Source organism: Acinonyx jubatus, chromosome D4 (genome assembly GCF_027475565.1).
Source record: "Acinonyx jubatus isolate Ajub_Pintada_27869175 chromosome D4, VMU_Ajub_asm_v1.0, whole genome shotgun sequence".
Lineage (NCBI taxonomy): Eukaryota > Metazoa > Chordata > Mammalia > Carnivora > Felidae > Acinonyx > Acinonyx jubatus.
Genome location: NC_069391.1, coordinates 50,252,416 through 50,267,402, shown reverse-complemented (window position 1 = coordinate 50,267,402; position 14,987 = coordinate 50,252,416). Strand labels below are relative to the sequence as shown.

The window sequence follows — 14,987 nt, the reverse complement described above, 5'->3', positions numbered from 1 at the left end:
GGTATTTAACAAATGCAAACAAATTTGTTTTCTCCTATTCTTATGTGTCCTACTAATCCAAGATCATTGCTTTGCTAGAAAGAAATCCAGGTTTTGATATAATAAAGTCCTTCTTTGGACATTATAATTTATTTTCATTTTGTAATCTGGAGAAATTTGGCAGTGTAAAACCAGTTTTAAAATCAGAAATGAAAACTTACAAATTCATTTCTCAATCTATCAAAAAAAAATATATATATATATCCATATCCACATATGGTGGCCATATCAACCATAAGTTATCTAGTGACCAACTTCACTGGCGTATTTTATTTTGAGGAAAATGGAAATTTTGATTCCCAAATATTAGTGTTCATATTTCAGGCACTTAAAAATTGTCATTTAGAGGAGTACATAAGTCAGTGCCTTTATATAGGAGCCAATCAATAATTTTGTATCAAATTATGTGGTTTAAAGATACTGCTTTGTTTCTCTCTAGTGGATGATACTGTGGTTGCTATTCCCTATGGAAGTAGACATATTCGCCTTGTCTTAAAAGGACCTGATCACTTGTGTAAGTAAACTCAGTTGCTTTCCTTTGAGTATTGGGAATTTTAGTCATTATTATTTTTTGTTCCCAGAAGAGATTAAAATACAGAAGTGCAAATCTTTCTACTCTATCATAATATGATATTCTGAGTGCTTCTGTTTATCTTTTGGCTGCCTGATGAGATAGCAAAAACCTCAGGGTAATTATCTCTAACCACAGTCGTCCTAAAAAACACAAAATGGATGCTCCCAGTAGGTTGTTCATGAGTTAAGCACATGTTTATGTTTTTGTGCATATTATTTCTCATTCTCTTCTTCCCCTCCGATCAGTCTCCATCTTTTTCTTGCCTTGCTTTTTTCCTCCTCCTTCCAGCCTTCCCTCCCTCTATGTTCGTTCGTTCTTTCTTTCCTTCTTTCCTTTTCTTTCCTTCTTTCCTTTTCTTTCTTTCTTTCTTTCTTTCTTTCTTTCTTTCTTTCTTTCTTTCTTTCTTTCTTTCTTTCTATTCTCATGTTCCATTACTTTATCAATTCAGGGGAATATAGAAGCATCAAACAACTTTAACCCTGGGGCATTTAAAGAAAACCATTGTGGTGTAACTAAACATCCCATGTACTAAAGAAAATGCAAAGCCTTTATATATTAAAGATAGCTATTGGGATTCAGGACTGAAGGGTAATCAAACCCCTAAAGATCAGGTGGTAGCATGGTTCCACCAGAATTTAGAAAGAACTGATCTTCAGTCATGGCAAGGCAGTAGTACACAGCCATATCTTTTCTTTTTTGTTATTAGCATTTAGTATTATTTAGATGTAGACCCATAAATTACTAGCAGAAAATTATAGGCTATAAACCAGCGAGGGGGTATGAAAGTTATATTGTATTTTGTACAAAATTCAGCTACACTGAAAGACTTCTCTTCAGCTGGTCCCTTGAGCATTTCTGATCTCCACTGTGACTATTCCTGGATTCCTTAAGAACCATCTATCATCTTCTCTTCTTTCTCCCCTCCCACACACATGCCTATGAAACCAATTTAGGTAGCAGGCATTATCTCTTGGCAATTGGATTATAAATGAAATCATTCCAGAAAGACAAACAAGAGGAAGATAAATTGGAGCCTGTGAAAGTTCAGATAGTCTACTATAGTCTTTCTAAAAATAAAAACAAATACATTTCATGGGAGAGGCAGGATTTGAGGGGTCATGTGAAGGAAAGGAATAAGTAAGGTACAGTTCAGGCAAAGCCAAAAGAAACTGATAAGTCACCTTATATGGATCCAAGTTCTTTTCTAACCCTGAACAACCCCCCAAAATATAGTATTCACATGTCAGGGATGATATATGTGTGTACACTATCACCATTCAAATGATTTGCTTTTCCCCTGGAGGATTGGACAGAGGTAACTGCTCATGTAACAGCCCCACTCAAAAATAGTATTTTTCTGAGCAGTGACAGGCCTGCTCAGAATAAAACATCCAGGCGGAGATCATCACCAAGTTTGGGACTGACTTCTCAATATGGAAGAAAGAACCTAAAGCAATCCATTTAAGATGAAATTCATTTTTATAAATGTATTAGCCTCCCAGTTTTCCTAATTATGTGATCACTAAGAAGCTAAAGAATTATCTTTGTTTGGTTTAATTGTCCCAAAAATTCAATAGGTAGAGCTGCAGATGATACTTACAAATGATGGAAAGAAAAATGGAATTTGCTTTTTTTTTCCCCCAACAGACATAATGTTGACAGCATATATGTACCTTAACTTTTTGGGGTTTTTTGGTATCTGGTAGTTGGTATTTGTTTGAAATATAACATGATATAATATAATATAATATAATATAATATAATATAATATAAATATGTAAATAAAGGTCCCCATGTTTCTCTTGTAACCCTTCGCACTTAATTCCCAGAAGCTGGTCGAGTATGGGACCAACCTTAAATATTTAGAGGCAAACCAGAACAAGACTAAGCAGTCTGGCCCAGCCCCGGCTTACCTTTAATCAGAAGTACTTTGGGAAGTACAGCTGGGAGGCCTGGTGATAAAATTAAATCAGATGCTCATATCAGGCTTAGACCCCCAGGATTTTCCCAAAACTAAGTTGGTTTGTGTCTTGAAGATATTTCTACAAATTAGTGCACATACATGTAAGGCAGCTTGAGGAATGAAGGCTAGAAGAAGGAGATCCCATGCTGTTGGCTTTCCTCTGATTACAACAGCTGTGGTTTCCCCTCCAGCTCTCCCTTGATGTGCCCTATGCTCTCTGTGAGGACCTCTCTCTAGGGCAAGGGGATGGAGCCTGACCTACTCCAATTGAAGGGCTACACAGATTTCATCCAAGGGTTGTGGGCATTTCACTGGACATTGAACACCCAACATTCTTCACCTGTTGGTATTCCAGCGTGAAGCAGACAACACTTAGAATAATTTAGTACAGGTACATTAGTACCTCCAGAGACCCTAAAGAGGTCCCAGAACCCCAATCTGCAAAACACGGAAGAGGGGAGTCATTCTGATTGAATGTGGGGTAGGCCACCCAGAGCCTCACCTGACATTTTATCCTTCTGCCAAAGAAACACTGCCAAAACTAAGGGTTCTTATGCAAGTTTTAGAAACACTGACTTAGTCTATCTCTCTTCATACAGTGGGAAGTTATTCCAAATCATTTCTCAGCCACATGAGAATTTAATATGCTCTGAAATATGCAGCATAATTACCATAATCCTCAGCTTGCTCTGATTTCCTATAATCAAAGATGCTTCATAGGCTTTATCATTGGCCAAATTCAGATTGGAATGCTCCAGGAATCAAGAAGTTCCTCTTTCTCTCTTAAACACTTACAAAATACCATATATGTACATAATACTGTATTAGGTACCAAACAGGATTTTAAAGAGAGAGAACTAAAAAGAATGGGTCTTCCTCATCCTCATTACTATAGTTTCTTCTGCACAACAGCACACATGTGGTAAGAAACCAGATAGTACAAATAAACACAAGGTAATGTGTGAATATAAAGTCACATGGGTGCTGAGGAGAACTCGGAGAGTACCCTTGATCTCACAGATCAGAAAGCAAATTCTAGACAGAGAGCCATAGAGACTGAAATCAGTAAGATATGTATGGGAGATGGTTTAATGAAAGGAATAGGATTGTGATGAATTGGAGCACCCAAATGAGGTCATCCACGGAGTCAATTATCTTTTGATCGGGAGCCTTGAATGCCTGGCCAATGAGTTTTAAAATGATTTCATTTGCAACATAAACTCTGTGATCTAGAGGTGCCCATAAATTTTGTTTATATCACAATGTCAACTGTGTCAGCTGTATCAAGGGGGATACTTCTCCCTTCATAGCTGTAGGCTGTTTTATGAAATATGCTTGCTTATGGTAGCCCTGGGAACATCTTTCTTTCCTTTAAATGTGTTTGATTATGTAGATCTGGAAACCAAAACCCTGCAGGGGGCTAAAGGTGAAAGCAGTCTCAGCTCGACAGGCACCTTTCTTGTGGACAATTCTAGTGTGGACTTCCAGAAATTTCCAGACAAAGAGATTCTAAGAATGACTGGACCACTCACAGCAGATTTCATTGTCAAGGTAAGTGCCTTTAGGTTTTCAAGGCACATCCAAACTGTTATTTATAATCTCCTGAAGAGAGAGAGAGAATTTGGGTTTGGGCATAGATTTGGAAATCCTATTACCCAGGAAATGTTTAATTCAACATCACCTTTTCAAGAACATATATTTCCTGGACCTTTCAAGAACATATATTTTTAAAGCCCTAAGAAAGTTCTTAGGTGTGTGTATATGTATATTATTTAATAAAAAGACCCAAAGACCAACACATCATTAGTTGGAGGATATAAACTGTTTTTAAAACAAATTAGGATGTAGTTGCCAACTCATAAAGTGTTCTCAGTCAAAGAGAAAGACAAACTAATGATCCATAGACTTGGTCATACTTCCAATTACAAGTTCTGGTTTCTCTTGTACTGGCAAAAAGACTAAGTTGTTTCTTTCTATCAGAGCTTCCCTACTCTTCAAGGTAATATAAAACACATTGCTGGAAGCAACATATACATTCTGTAGGAGAAATGTACACACTAGAAGAATGTTTGGGAATCACAATAAAATAAAACATATTTTTTCTTTCAGTAGGTCAGAAGGACCTGAAGGATTTCAGCTGTAAAGCTGTAAAACTTGTAATGTGTCCAGGACTCCATAAATTTTTCATCATGGGAGCTGGAGCCAGAGGACATTTGATTTAAGCTAAGGCTTGATGACCCTGTGGCAGCTGGAAGTAAGAATGCATATAGGAAAATGTGATAGTCAGTGAGGTTGGATGGAAGAAGGGTTCCAGAGCACTCTTCTCCTTCTCCATCTGCATGGTAGCTCTTTTTAACCCAGTCCAGATGCCAGGTACATTCATGTGAACAAGAAGCTACAAACCAACAGATATGGTTCACAATAGAAATTATGCTGATAGTTAAATCATTCTATTTAAATATGCAAATACAGTACAGTATTGAAAGATGTCTTTATTTTTTGAAACCCTTAGAGTGCTGTTGAATACACCATTTATGTTAATTTCCCTGGTGGCCTTGAAAGAGTTAAAACACATACTAAAAATATAGAATTGGACTCAATAATGTCTGATAATAATAATAATAATAACAATAAGTGAATAACAATAATAATATGTGAATAATATTATTCACATGCCAGTAGTTCACAGCTTTGCTGACACACACCATATATCTAGCTGCCTTCTGCATATCACCACTTGGATATCCCATAGACACAACCAGCACAACATAGCCAAACCTGGACTTGTCCAGCCCTAATCTAATCTTTAGAAGAAACCTACCTAATCTTCTTTATTTCTTATCTTGTAGAATAATATGCTCTTTACCCAGCCACATCAGAAACCTTTGATTCACTGATTTCCCCTTCTCCGATATGCCCCTAGCTAGCCATCAAACTTTGTCAGTTCTACCTTCATACCATCCCAAGATTATTCTTTCTTCTCCATCCTTGCTGCCACTGCCTTTGTTTAGGCCTTTGTATTTCTTCCTGATCATGCTATGTGCATCCTTCTGAAACTGCAGCCCCAGTGAAAGAAAATGGCTTTCTCAAACAGAAAAGGGTCTTTTGCAGCCATGGCACATCCTTCACTAGAACTTCCAACTTAGCTCTACTTGTGAGCACTGCTAAGGTATGGCTGGACCTGCTCAGTTTGTACCCATTTGAGAAATTTCAGAAGACTGTCATAGAGAGAAGTGATGAGTACCTAAGCCACCAAAGTGGTAGAGAAGTTGTGATTTCCATTTGCATTTGTTAGAGTATTAGGCAGAAATAATGCCTTAATATGTCTTTCTGAACAGTCTTGAGCATAAATCTGTTCATAATTCAGCAACCAAGGAGGATAGGGAGACTCCTGACTACCAGCCTCTTGCTGGCTTGTCTCAGGCAAAAGTTTCTACAACACCAGTGAGAGAAAAGAACATAGGAGGGGACAGCAAAGGCTCACAAATTACCCTTTAACCAAAAGAGAAGAAAAAGATATGGCATTTCAGAGTACATCAACTGAGAGATCCTTTGTGTACTTGATGTCTTTCTTGTGTTTGAAATGTCTCCTTGATTCCTTTGATTTTACAGGGATCTATGTTCATCCGTTACCCACACACACATTGGTCCTGCCTTGTGACTTTATCATGACAGTGCAGTGAGTTGCTATGGAAAGTGACCAGTTTTTATCTTCTTTCCTTTCAGTATGAGAAGTCCTTAAATTAGAAACACTGAATCATTGTAATTATAGGAAGAAAAGCTTGGTTCAGAACATTCTTTTTCCTTATTAACTTAAGGAGGCCAAAATTACATATGCCAGATGTGTTTAGCTCCCTAAAACAAAATCCTAATGTGTCAAACTGAAGCTTTCAACATACTCTTGAGAACAAGAACCTGATGTCTGAGGCCGTATGGTTTGTAAAGCTCCAGAGCTAATGATAACAAAGGTCCCAGACGCCCAGAATTAATAAAACCAGAAAAAAGGAACATGGCAGCTCATCTGTATAAGAAACAATTAGTCCATCAAAGTTAGACATCAGGTTAGCCTCTTCTTTTTATTTTAAACATACTTTTCCTACTTTAAAACGAAAAATTAAGAAGATAGTGAGGAGAGCAGTTCAAGGACGCCACTAAAAATAAATACCTATGTCTTTACAAAACTAACATTAACTAACAAAATTACTTTGTGCCCTGAAAAGAATGGCAGCTTTCAAGCCAAGGCACACTTGAATTCAAATTTCAGCTCTGCTATTCCCTAGCTGTGTAGCCTTGAGTAAGTCACTTAATCTCTCTGAAACTCATCTCTCTCATTATAATGTAAAGGTCGAAGATAATACAGGGTAGTTCTAAATTTAGATTTAATACAAATAAAATGTACCTTGCATACGGTAGGAATGTAACAAGTGCTGGTTGCTGTGGTAGTTGTTGGCTTTATTTTTAGAAAATTATTTAATGTTTACTTTTGAGAGAGAGAGAGAGAGAGAGACAGAGTGTGAGCAGGGGCAGGGGAGGGGCAGAGAGGGACAGAGAGGGAAGCAGAACTGGAAGTGGGCTCCAGGCTCTGTGCTGAATATCAACATGGCGCTGGAACTCATGAAATGCAAGATGACCTGAGCCAAAGTCGGACACTTAACCAACTGAGTCACCCAGGCACCCCAGTTGTTGGCTGTTATTAAAAGAAGAAGGTACCTGTAGAGAAGAGAGAACCAGGAATTATCAGTGTGGAAGGGATCAAACAAGATTATGTGGTCAGAGGTCTGGATATATTATGATTGGTTTTATCTGTTTGAAATAACAGCATCCCTGTTCACTTCCAATCTCTTTTCAAATTTAGGCATAAGTCTCAGCATTCATGCTCATTGTACATCGGTTTCATTGGGCTCATTAGGAACAATATTCTTTCTAATCTTCTTGTTTTCTTTACTTCAACATAGTCTTTACTAAGACTCCCTCTTAACACCAAAACTTCTTCACATTCATTCCTTACTCTCAGGACATAAGGTAGTTTTACTGATAACTTCTAGTAGGCTGAAAATTTGACGAATTCCATCTTTTTGCCTCTTTAACCAGATCAAAAACTAAGCCCAGACACTGTACGGATATTCTAGAACACGGTTTCTCCAAGGATTTTGATGTTATATCCTCCACGTATTTGTTTTTTCCTCCACTTTCCTAGGACTTTGTTTAATTTCAAGCATCCCAAAAGGGACCTCTGCAAAACAATCCATTTCCCTAAGCCTAAATAAATCTTCTGGTATTTTTATTTTTTCACCGAGCTGGTGTTCAAATGAGAGTCCTCTTCTAATACCTTCCCAGCATGGAAACCACACATCCCAAGAGAGCTATAGGCTTTTGTGAGCTTAAAACAAAAGTAAAACAAAACAAATAAAAAAACAACCAAAAAAAAAAAAAACTTTCCAAAGGATATGATTAATACTACATCCCCGAGCAAGCAATTAGGTATCCTGTATCTGACACATAGGATTGAAAAATATTAATCGGTAAACTATGCTCCCCTTTTAAGAAAGACACTGTATTGCTTCAGCTGTTTTTGCTTTAAAGTCGGGGATTGTATCACTGCTTATTCTAAGTAGGAAAGACCTCGATGTTCCATGGGTCGGAATTCCAGCATAAAATGAAATATTCTTTAGTTTTCTCACTTTCTTCTTTCTCCTTTCCAGCTCTTGCAGATCATTTGAAGAACATTTCCAATATTCTTTCCTTCCAAAGTCCAAAAACTGGTCTGGGGTTTAACACCTACTCCCTGTTTCTTCAGTGTTCCTAGATGTTTAATCCAGTCGTTAAACTCAGTAGTGGAAAAATAGATGGTCTTTTTTTTTAAATCTGAAGGCTAAATCCATCAGTTTATCCTCAGTAAAGGGCAGCTAGGACCGCAGAAAGCTTGAAAACACTAACAAAGACTTAGACCACAGGATGTGCTGATGTGCTCCTCTACTGTCTTGAAGTTAAGAGGTGCCCCTCTTTGTTGTCCATGGAACTTCCTTTAGTATAACAAATAGTCCAAGCCTTGCCCACTGTTTCAGTGTTATATGACATGTTATTATGTCTTCATGAAATCAAGGCATTGCTCCTTGAGTTTAAGTATGTTTTCTCAACCTTATACTTTTAAGAACTATTAAAGGATTATTGCTTCACTTCCCCCCTTTGAAAAACAAAGGAGTTGTCATTTCCATAAGTACATGTTGTATTCAAAGTAAATGCTTTTATAATGGAAGTTGGTGTTTTTTAAAGTTTGGTACTTGGACTATCAATGTTTGCGTTGCCGGGATCTCTGGACAAGAGCTGAGGAATTAGCATTTTAGCAAGCTTCCAATTGGCAATTCTGCACATGAAAATGTATGAGTCACTAAATTGCCAGGAAACACCATGTATGTCTCTGGGTGGGCAGAGCCATTTAATTCTTTAATTTTTTTCGTTTCTTTTTTAAAAATTGTTTTAATGTTTATTTATTTTTGAGAATGAGAGAGAGAGAGAGAGAGAGAGAGAGAGGGACAGAGGATCTGAAGCAGGCCCTGTGCTTACAGCAGAGAGCCCGGTGTGGGGCTCGAACTCACAAACCATGAGATCATGACCTGAGCTGAAGTTGGATGCTTAACTAACTGAGCCATCCAGGTGCCCCTAATTTTTTTTGTTAACAAAGGATTGTATCTTTCATTTCTTGCAGTATATGGCATTTATCATTTTCTCAGAACAAATTTTCTCTTTCTGAACCTACATTATAAATCCACATATATACATACACATATACATACATAGAAATTAAAAATACCTATAATTTTTCCTGTTACACCAGAAAAGTTGGAAATAAATGAGGGAAAGGGAATAAGTGTCCTGGGAAAAGACCCTACTAGAATCACAAGTTGAGACATTGCTATCCGTTGCTCGTGGCAAAAGAACTGAGAAAGCAATGGTGGTGATGGCGAATGGTTGATTGGTAAGATGGGTGATATTGCTATGGCCACTTCTCTCCCAGTGCCTGAAACCATCCGTGCTACTATACATTCTTGTCCAGAGTTGCAAGGAATCAAGAAAGCACCCCTCTGTCATACTAGTTGCTCTCTTTGCTATTGTCTCTTGTCTCCTGCAGATCCACAACTCAGGGCCCGCTGACAGCACAGTCCAGTTCATCTTTTATCAGCCTATCATCCACCGATGGAGGGAGACAGATTTCTTTCCTTGCTCAGCAACCTGTGGAGGAGGTAATGGTGTTGACTTAGCCTAGGAACTGTTAGCTTCTATGAGGGAAGGCTTAGCTGTTGTAAAAGTAGCCACTTCAACATGGAAGAACTTTCGTGCTGTGACGGGTTAGATTCTTTATTCTGAATGGGGCCAAATCCAGAAGTCCGCCTGTAAGGTGGATACCTCAGTCGGGATGGCCCATGAACATTTTCTGTCCATAGAGTCCCATTAGTGGAAACGGTCTTGAGTCTGTTCTGTTCATTTGAGAATCAACTACTCACCTAGTTGAAGAGAACTTATTTATTCCTGAGTCCAGTGAAGAGTGTTTTTCAGGCCTACTATGTAGCATAATGTGTTCAAAAAGAATCAGAGATGAATTTAATTAAAGGGAATAGTTTATTACCTGAAAAAAAACAATCACTGTTCTGTAGACTTCAGCTTGTTTATTGTTAAGCTCTATCCCATCATCTCTCCTGAAAAGTCACCAAATGAATTCCTATCTCTGCTCCATCACATCCGCAATAGGGACAGCATTTTGTACTACTGGAAAAGATATTTTCTCCCATTTTCTGCCCTTTACAATTATAATGGTTACATAATAATTGCTTCAAATTACTTTATGATAATTTATTTAGCCATATCCTTATAGAAGATTTAGTTCACTTAAACTTTTCTCTTATAATGTAACGAATAACTTAATAGCCAAGTTTCTTTTTCCTTTTCTCCTTTCAAATTATTTCCTTGGAATAAATTCTCAAGAGTGAGTTTCAGAATTTTTGTGGCTATTGGCATATATTACCAAAATTCTTTCCAGAAGGGTAATAAGCAGAGTATGAATATTTGAGTTTCATTGCCAACTGAGCCAGTATTTGTGGATTATAAGAAATTGTTTAATTTTGCTGATTTAATGAGCATAAAATTGTCTGTATATTCCTTTAAAAACCAGCATATCAAATAAATTCTGGCTCCACCTTCACCGAAACCGGATTGTTGGCTGGTGTTAAGTAGCTCATCTACATGGGTATCACTAGATTATTCCGACAAGAGAAAAGAAGGATGATACCTCAAAATGGAAACAAATTATTATCTATTATTTTTTTAAACAGTGAGAACGTATGAAATAATTCATCTTCATCTGCATAATGCGAACAAATCACTAAAAATCAGGTCCTCTAGAGCAATGTTAGATTTTAGCCTAAAAGCAGTTAGTCAGAAATACCTTCAAGTGCTTTTACCTGGTTGCTAAATAACTATTAATTTGAGCTTCTCAGCATTTCGGCACAATAGTGTTTCCATTTGTTCTATCTGTTCTGAAGAGAAAATAACTTTGTTTAAAAGTAAAATGGCAATTACTTTGATGTTTCATAAGAATGTTATTTTGATACACTTATGAATGACTAGTACAGGAAATAGTTTCAAAGAAAGAAATCTAAGTAAACAATTATTTTTCTAGGTAAATAATTATTTTTCCTCTTTTCTTTTTAAATGAAAACCATGCTTTGACCGAAGTATCAATTCCATAATATGCCCACTATGTCAATTTCATATAGAGAGCTGTAGTAAGGGGATTAATGTTAGATTCATATATAGCCAACCCCTCTCAACCTTATTTTCCTCACATCTAAGTGAACAAGTAGAAGCATCAGTGGTCTTCAAATGTTTTGAGCTATCAAACACTTTCTTCAAAGGAAATCTTACTAGGAAGCACAAATAAAAGGAGTATTGCTCAGAATAAAGATATGAGCTGTGTGGAAACCAGTCTTCTCCCCCTTCATGGACCAGTTTGACAATGACTAAAAAAATGATCTCTGAGTTCCTTTTTATATTTCTGGTTCCACATTCAGCTGGTTGACCGTTTTGCTAAGTGTAAACAATTGTGGCTAAAAATACCTTGTGAAACGTTCGAAAACAGAATTATCTGACTATTTTTGGTCTTTTATTTCATTTTTGTTCTAAGCCTTCATTACACACACTCTCGAATAGCTTCCAGCAACGTTTTTAAGCTGACAAATTATGATTTTTAAAAATCATATTCTCAGTTATATAATATACTTATTGCTTGTGCCCACATTTTACTACATGATAAACTCTGTCCTTGAGTAGAAATTATTATATGGAAAATTGTAAAATGGTTAGCTTATCATAACATTATCTGCTTTAGAGTATAATGTAATTGAAAAATAAAAGTGTATTTACTTATTTAAAATGTCATTTTGCTCTTTGGCTTTCTTATAAAATAAAAAGTTTAATGGAACATGTGTTCTTACCTATTACTTTCCATGCTTTTCATCTTTACAGTAAAATTGTTAAAAGCTCTTTTTTTAGGCCTTTAATGAACAATTAATTTTTGTGGGTGGTCTGAAAACACAGCCTCAAGCCAGGAAATCTGGTTTATAAGCCTTCTTCTGATTTCCTAAAATCTTTTGCAAGTCTTTTAACTTCTCTCAATCTGACTTTCTAACATATATCTAGCAATAACAATATTCAACCACCTGCCAGGGAGAATATATTTTGGAGGTTGGTTAGGGTTAGAATGATTTAAAAAAAAAAAAGCCTAAGTTAAAAAAATTCTCCATGTACATTTATTTTTCACTCTAAGAATCTAAGTCTTCATCACCACCTCACTAGAAATCCACAAGACAAGAAAGAGGCAGGTGGAAAAGGTAAAACACATTATGAATGGAATGAAGCATTACTCAGCAGTGCTATTTTTTAAAAGAATTCTCTAAACAGTGGGAACTTGTGCGTGGACACTAAAAAACTATTGCCTGGAGACTTAAAGAGAAATGAGAAAGGATTTTAGGTGAAGCAAAAATTGAACAGTAGGGGGGTACTATTATGGTTGTTGTTGTTTTGTAGGGATTCCTAATGGATACTATTAGGATCTTAATCCTCCATCTTCTCAGCCTAGCCCACTCAGGTTGAATTTAGACAAAAATAATGTTCCCAGGCAGCTGGAAGGACCCCATCTTGTGCTGTAGTTCGTTGTCCCCCATTCATCAAGGGGAGCAGTGTTAGGGTTTATTTGATTGATTGATTGATTGATTGATTGATTTGGGAGTTTATTCTTCCTGGTGCTTCAGATACAAGGGAGGCAATTTTGCATCTTTGCATGAGATCCTTGGCAAATAAATACTGATCATCTCTTTTGGATACAGATATCCATGTTACACTTTTAGATTGTACAAAACAAATTAATAGTAATAGTACTTACAGCAGAGTCTGATCACCTAGCTATGCCCTTATGTAGTTCAAACCTTACAGTATATTTGATTTTTACAATTTGAGTGGAAAAAATCGTATTTGAGGCCTGCAAAGATTAATGAGCCTTCCATATTTCTGTCTTTTGTCCTGGAAATTACTGAAGTGTTGGGGAAGAATTTTCATTAATGTGAGGTGGCCAAGAAGTATAAAGAAGTATATTATGTTATATTTTAATATGACATGTGTGTTGAAACTTGCCTGGATGGTTTGATACTGCAGGTTACCAGCTGACATCGGCTGAGTGTTACGATCTTCGGAGCAACCGTGTGGTTGCGGATCAGTACTGTCACTATTACCCAGAGAACATCAAACCCAAACCCAAACTTCAAGAGTGCAACTTGGATCCTTGCCCAGCCAGGTCAGTCAGATTTACTAGTTTATTTATCATAAACATAAGTTGAGTTCCATCAGCTTCATAAAAATTTAATTAAAAATAAATAAGTGTTGCTGTCCAGGGTCCATTCCTAATGATGTGTTATCCGTACCCACGCCCCATGTTCTTGAAGCTGTATGATGCCCTCTCAGGGTCTCCAGAGTTTCCACTTGCAGAGCACTCTTCAGAGCTATTTTCTCTTCTGATTTCTTTTTATCCTGGTACTTGTATCCCTCCTTAACAAGGTCAGGCCAAGGTGGTGGCACAATGTTCTCAGGATTCCTTCCATTTTAACTTTGTCACTTGATCAGTGACATGGTCAGAGTAGACCATATGTAAGTATCACAACGGACCCATTTTACCCTGGTCCACAGTAATTAACTAGAATAAAAACCAGTCTTAGAACAGCTCTAATTTTAACATACCCTGACTTTGTCAAAGAGAAAGTAGGACTTGTTTGCAATAAGTCAGATTTTTTTTTTAAGGTCTTTTTAATTAGGAGTTTTAAAGAGACACTTGACACTTGCACTAGTACTGTTGCTTTCTGGAAATCTGATTGGCCCTCAGTTATTTGTAGGATTAAGGATCAGACTGACATATGAAATATCTCAGATGATGAGTAGTCATAAAAGTACAGGTCAACAATCTGTTCATGGTGTAGCATTTGCCTTTGTAGTTGCAGAACTTCCTGGTAAATCTCTTTATTAGCTTCCTTATCCTCAACATATGAGAGAGGATATAAAAAAATTCTTCTCCTACAAAGCTAATCACGAACACCAAAAGATAAAATATCCTTTCCAAAGCTCCTTGGATTTCTTAGAAGCACCTCAATATTATTTTTTAAATCATAGTGGAGTAATCATGTATACATAAAACAAAATTTTTACATAGTTGAAATACTACATGAACAACATGCATGAAAAGTGTTCTATCTTTGAAGTTTGTGTTTTCTGCTGTTAACTTTCTAAAGTTATTTTCTTGTACTCTGTCTGTCTCATATTCATGAATTCTAAATTCTGCATGTGACACAAAATTGCTTCTTTCATATACTTAGCTCATAAAACTGAACTCAGAATAACATGTTTTCATTAAAAAAAAACAGAAAAAAATGATATTTTATAATTATATAATTTAGGTGAACTTTAATTTAATTTAGGCTCATATTACACCAGAAAGTTATGTATTAAAAAGTGGATATGGTATAAAAACTGAATCAGGTATTAAAATTTTGCTTGGACTTTTTTTAACTTTGGAAATATTAAGAGTACGAAGTGTTTTTAGCCAAGATGATTATAGCCAATGCAGTTCAACCCCACTTTTAAATTATTCTACTTAATATATAATAAGTATATAATATACTTATTATATGTATACCAGAAGACCAGTGTGTGAAAAGCATAGTTATCCTAATTCAGACAGATCAGTTCAGCCAGAGAAAGACTTTGAAAGTCTTTACACGCTTTCATCAAAATTTATGTATGAATTTCTAGGAGAAATGGGGGAGTCACCCCCATATCTGGGGGAAAAAGAACTTCAATAAAGAGATGGCCAGG

General features: G+C 36.5%; 1 protein-coding gene across 9 annotated transcripts in view; it reads left to right on the top strand.

The window, feature by feature from the left end:
• The window catches only part of ADAMTSL1 (ADAMTS like 1), an 872,819-nt gene that overhangs the window by 639,005 nt on the left and 218,827 nt on the right, over positions 1-14,987 (top strand). For 8 of the 9 annotated variants that reach the window (XM_053205051.1, XM_053205050.1, XM_027047188.2 and 5 more), the window contains 4 exons: positions 479-553; positions 3,970-4,127; positions 9,706-9,817; positions 13,281-13,419. In XM_053205051.1, coding sequence (XP_053061026.1) covers positions 479-553; positions 3,970-4,127; positions 9,706-9,817; positions 13,281-13,419 — 484 coding nt within the window. The remainder of the gene's footprint in view (positions 1-478; positions 554-3,969; positions 4,128-9,705; positions 9,818-13,280; positions 13,420-14,987) is intronic. The other variant, XM_053205052.1, reaches the window with a different exon arrangement.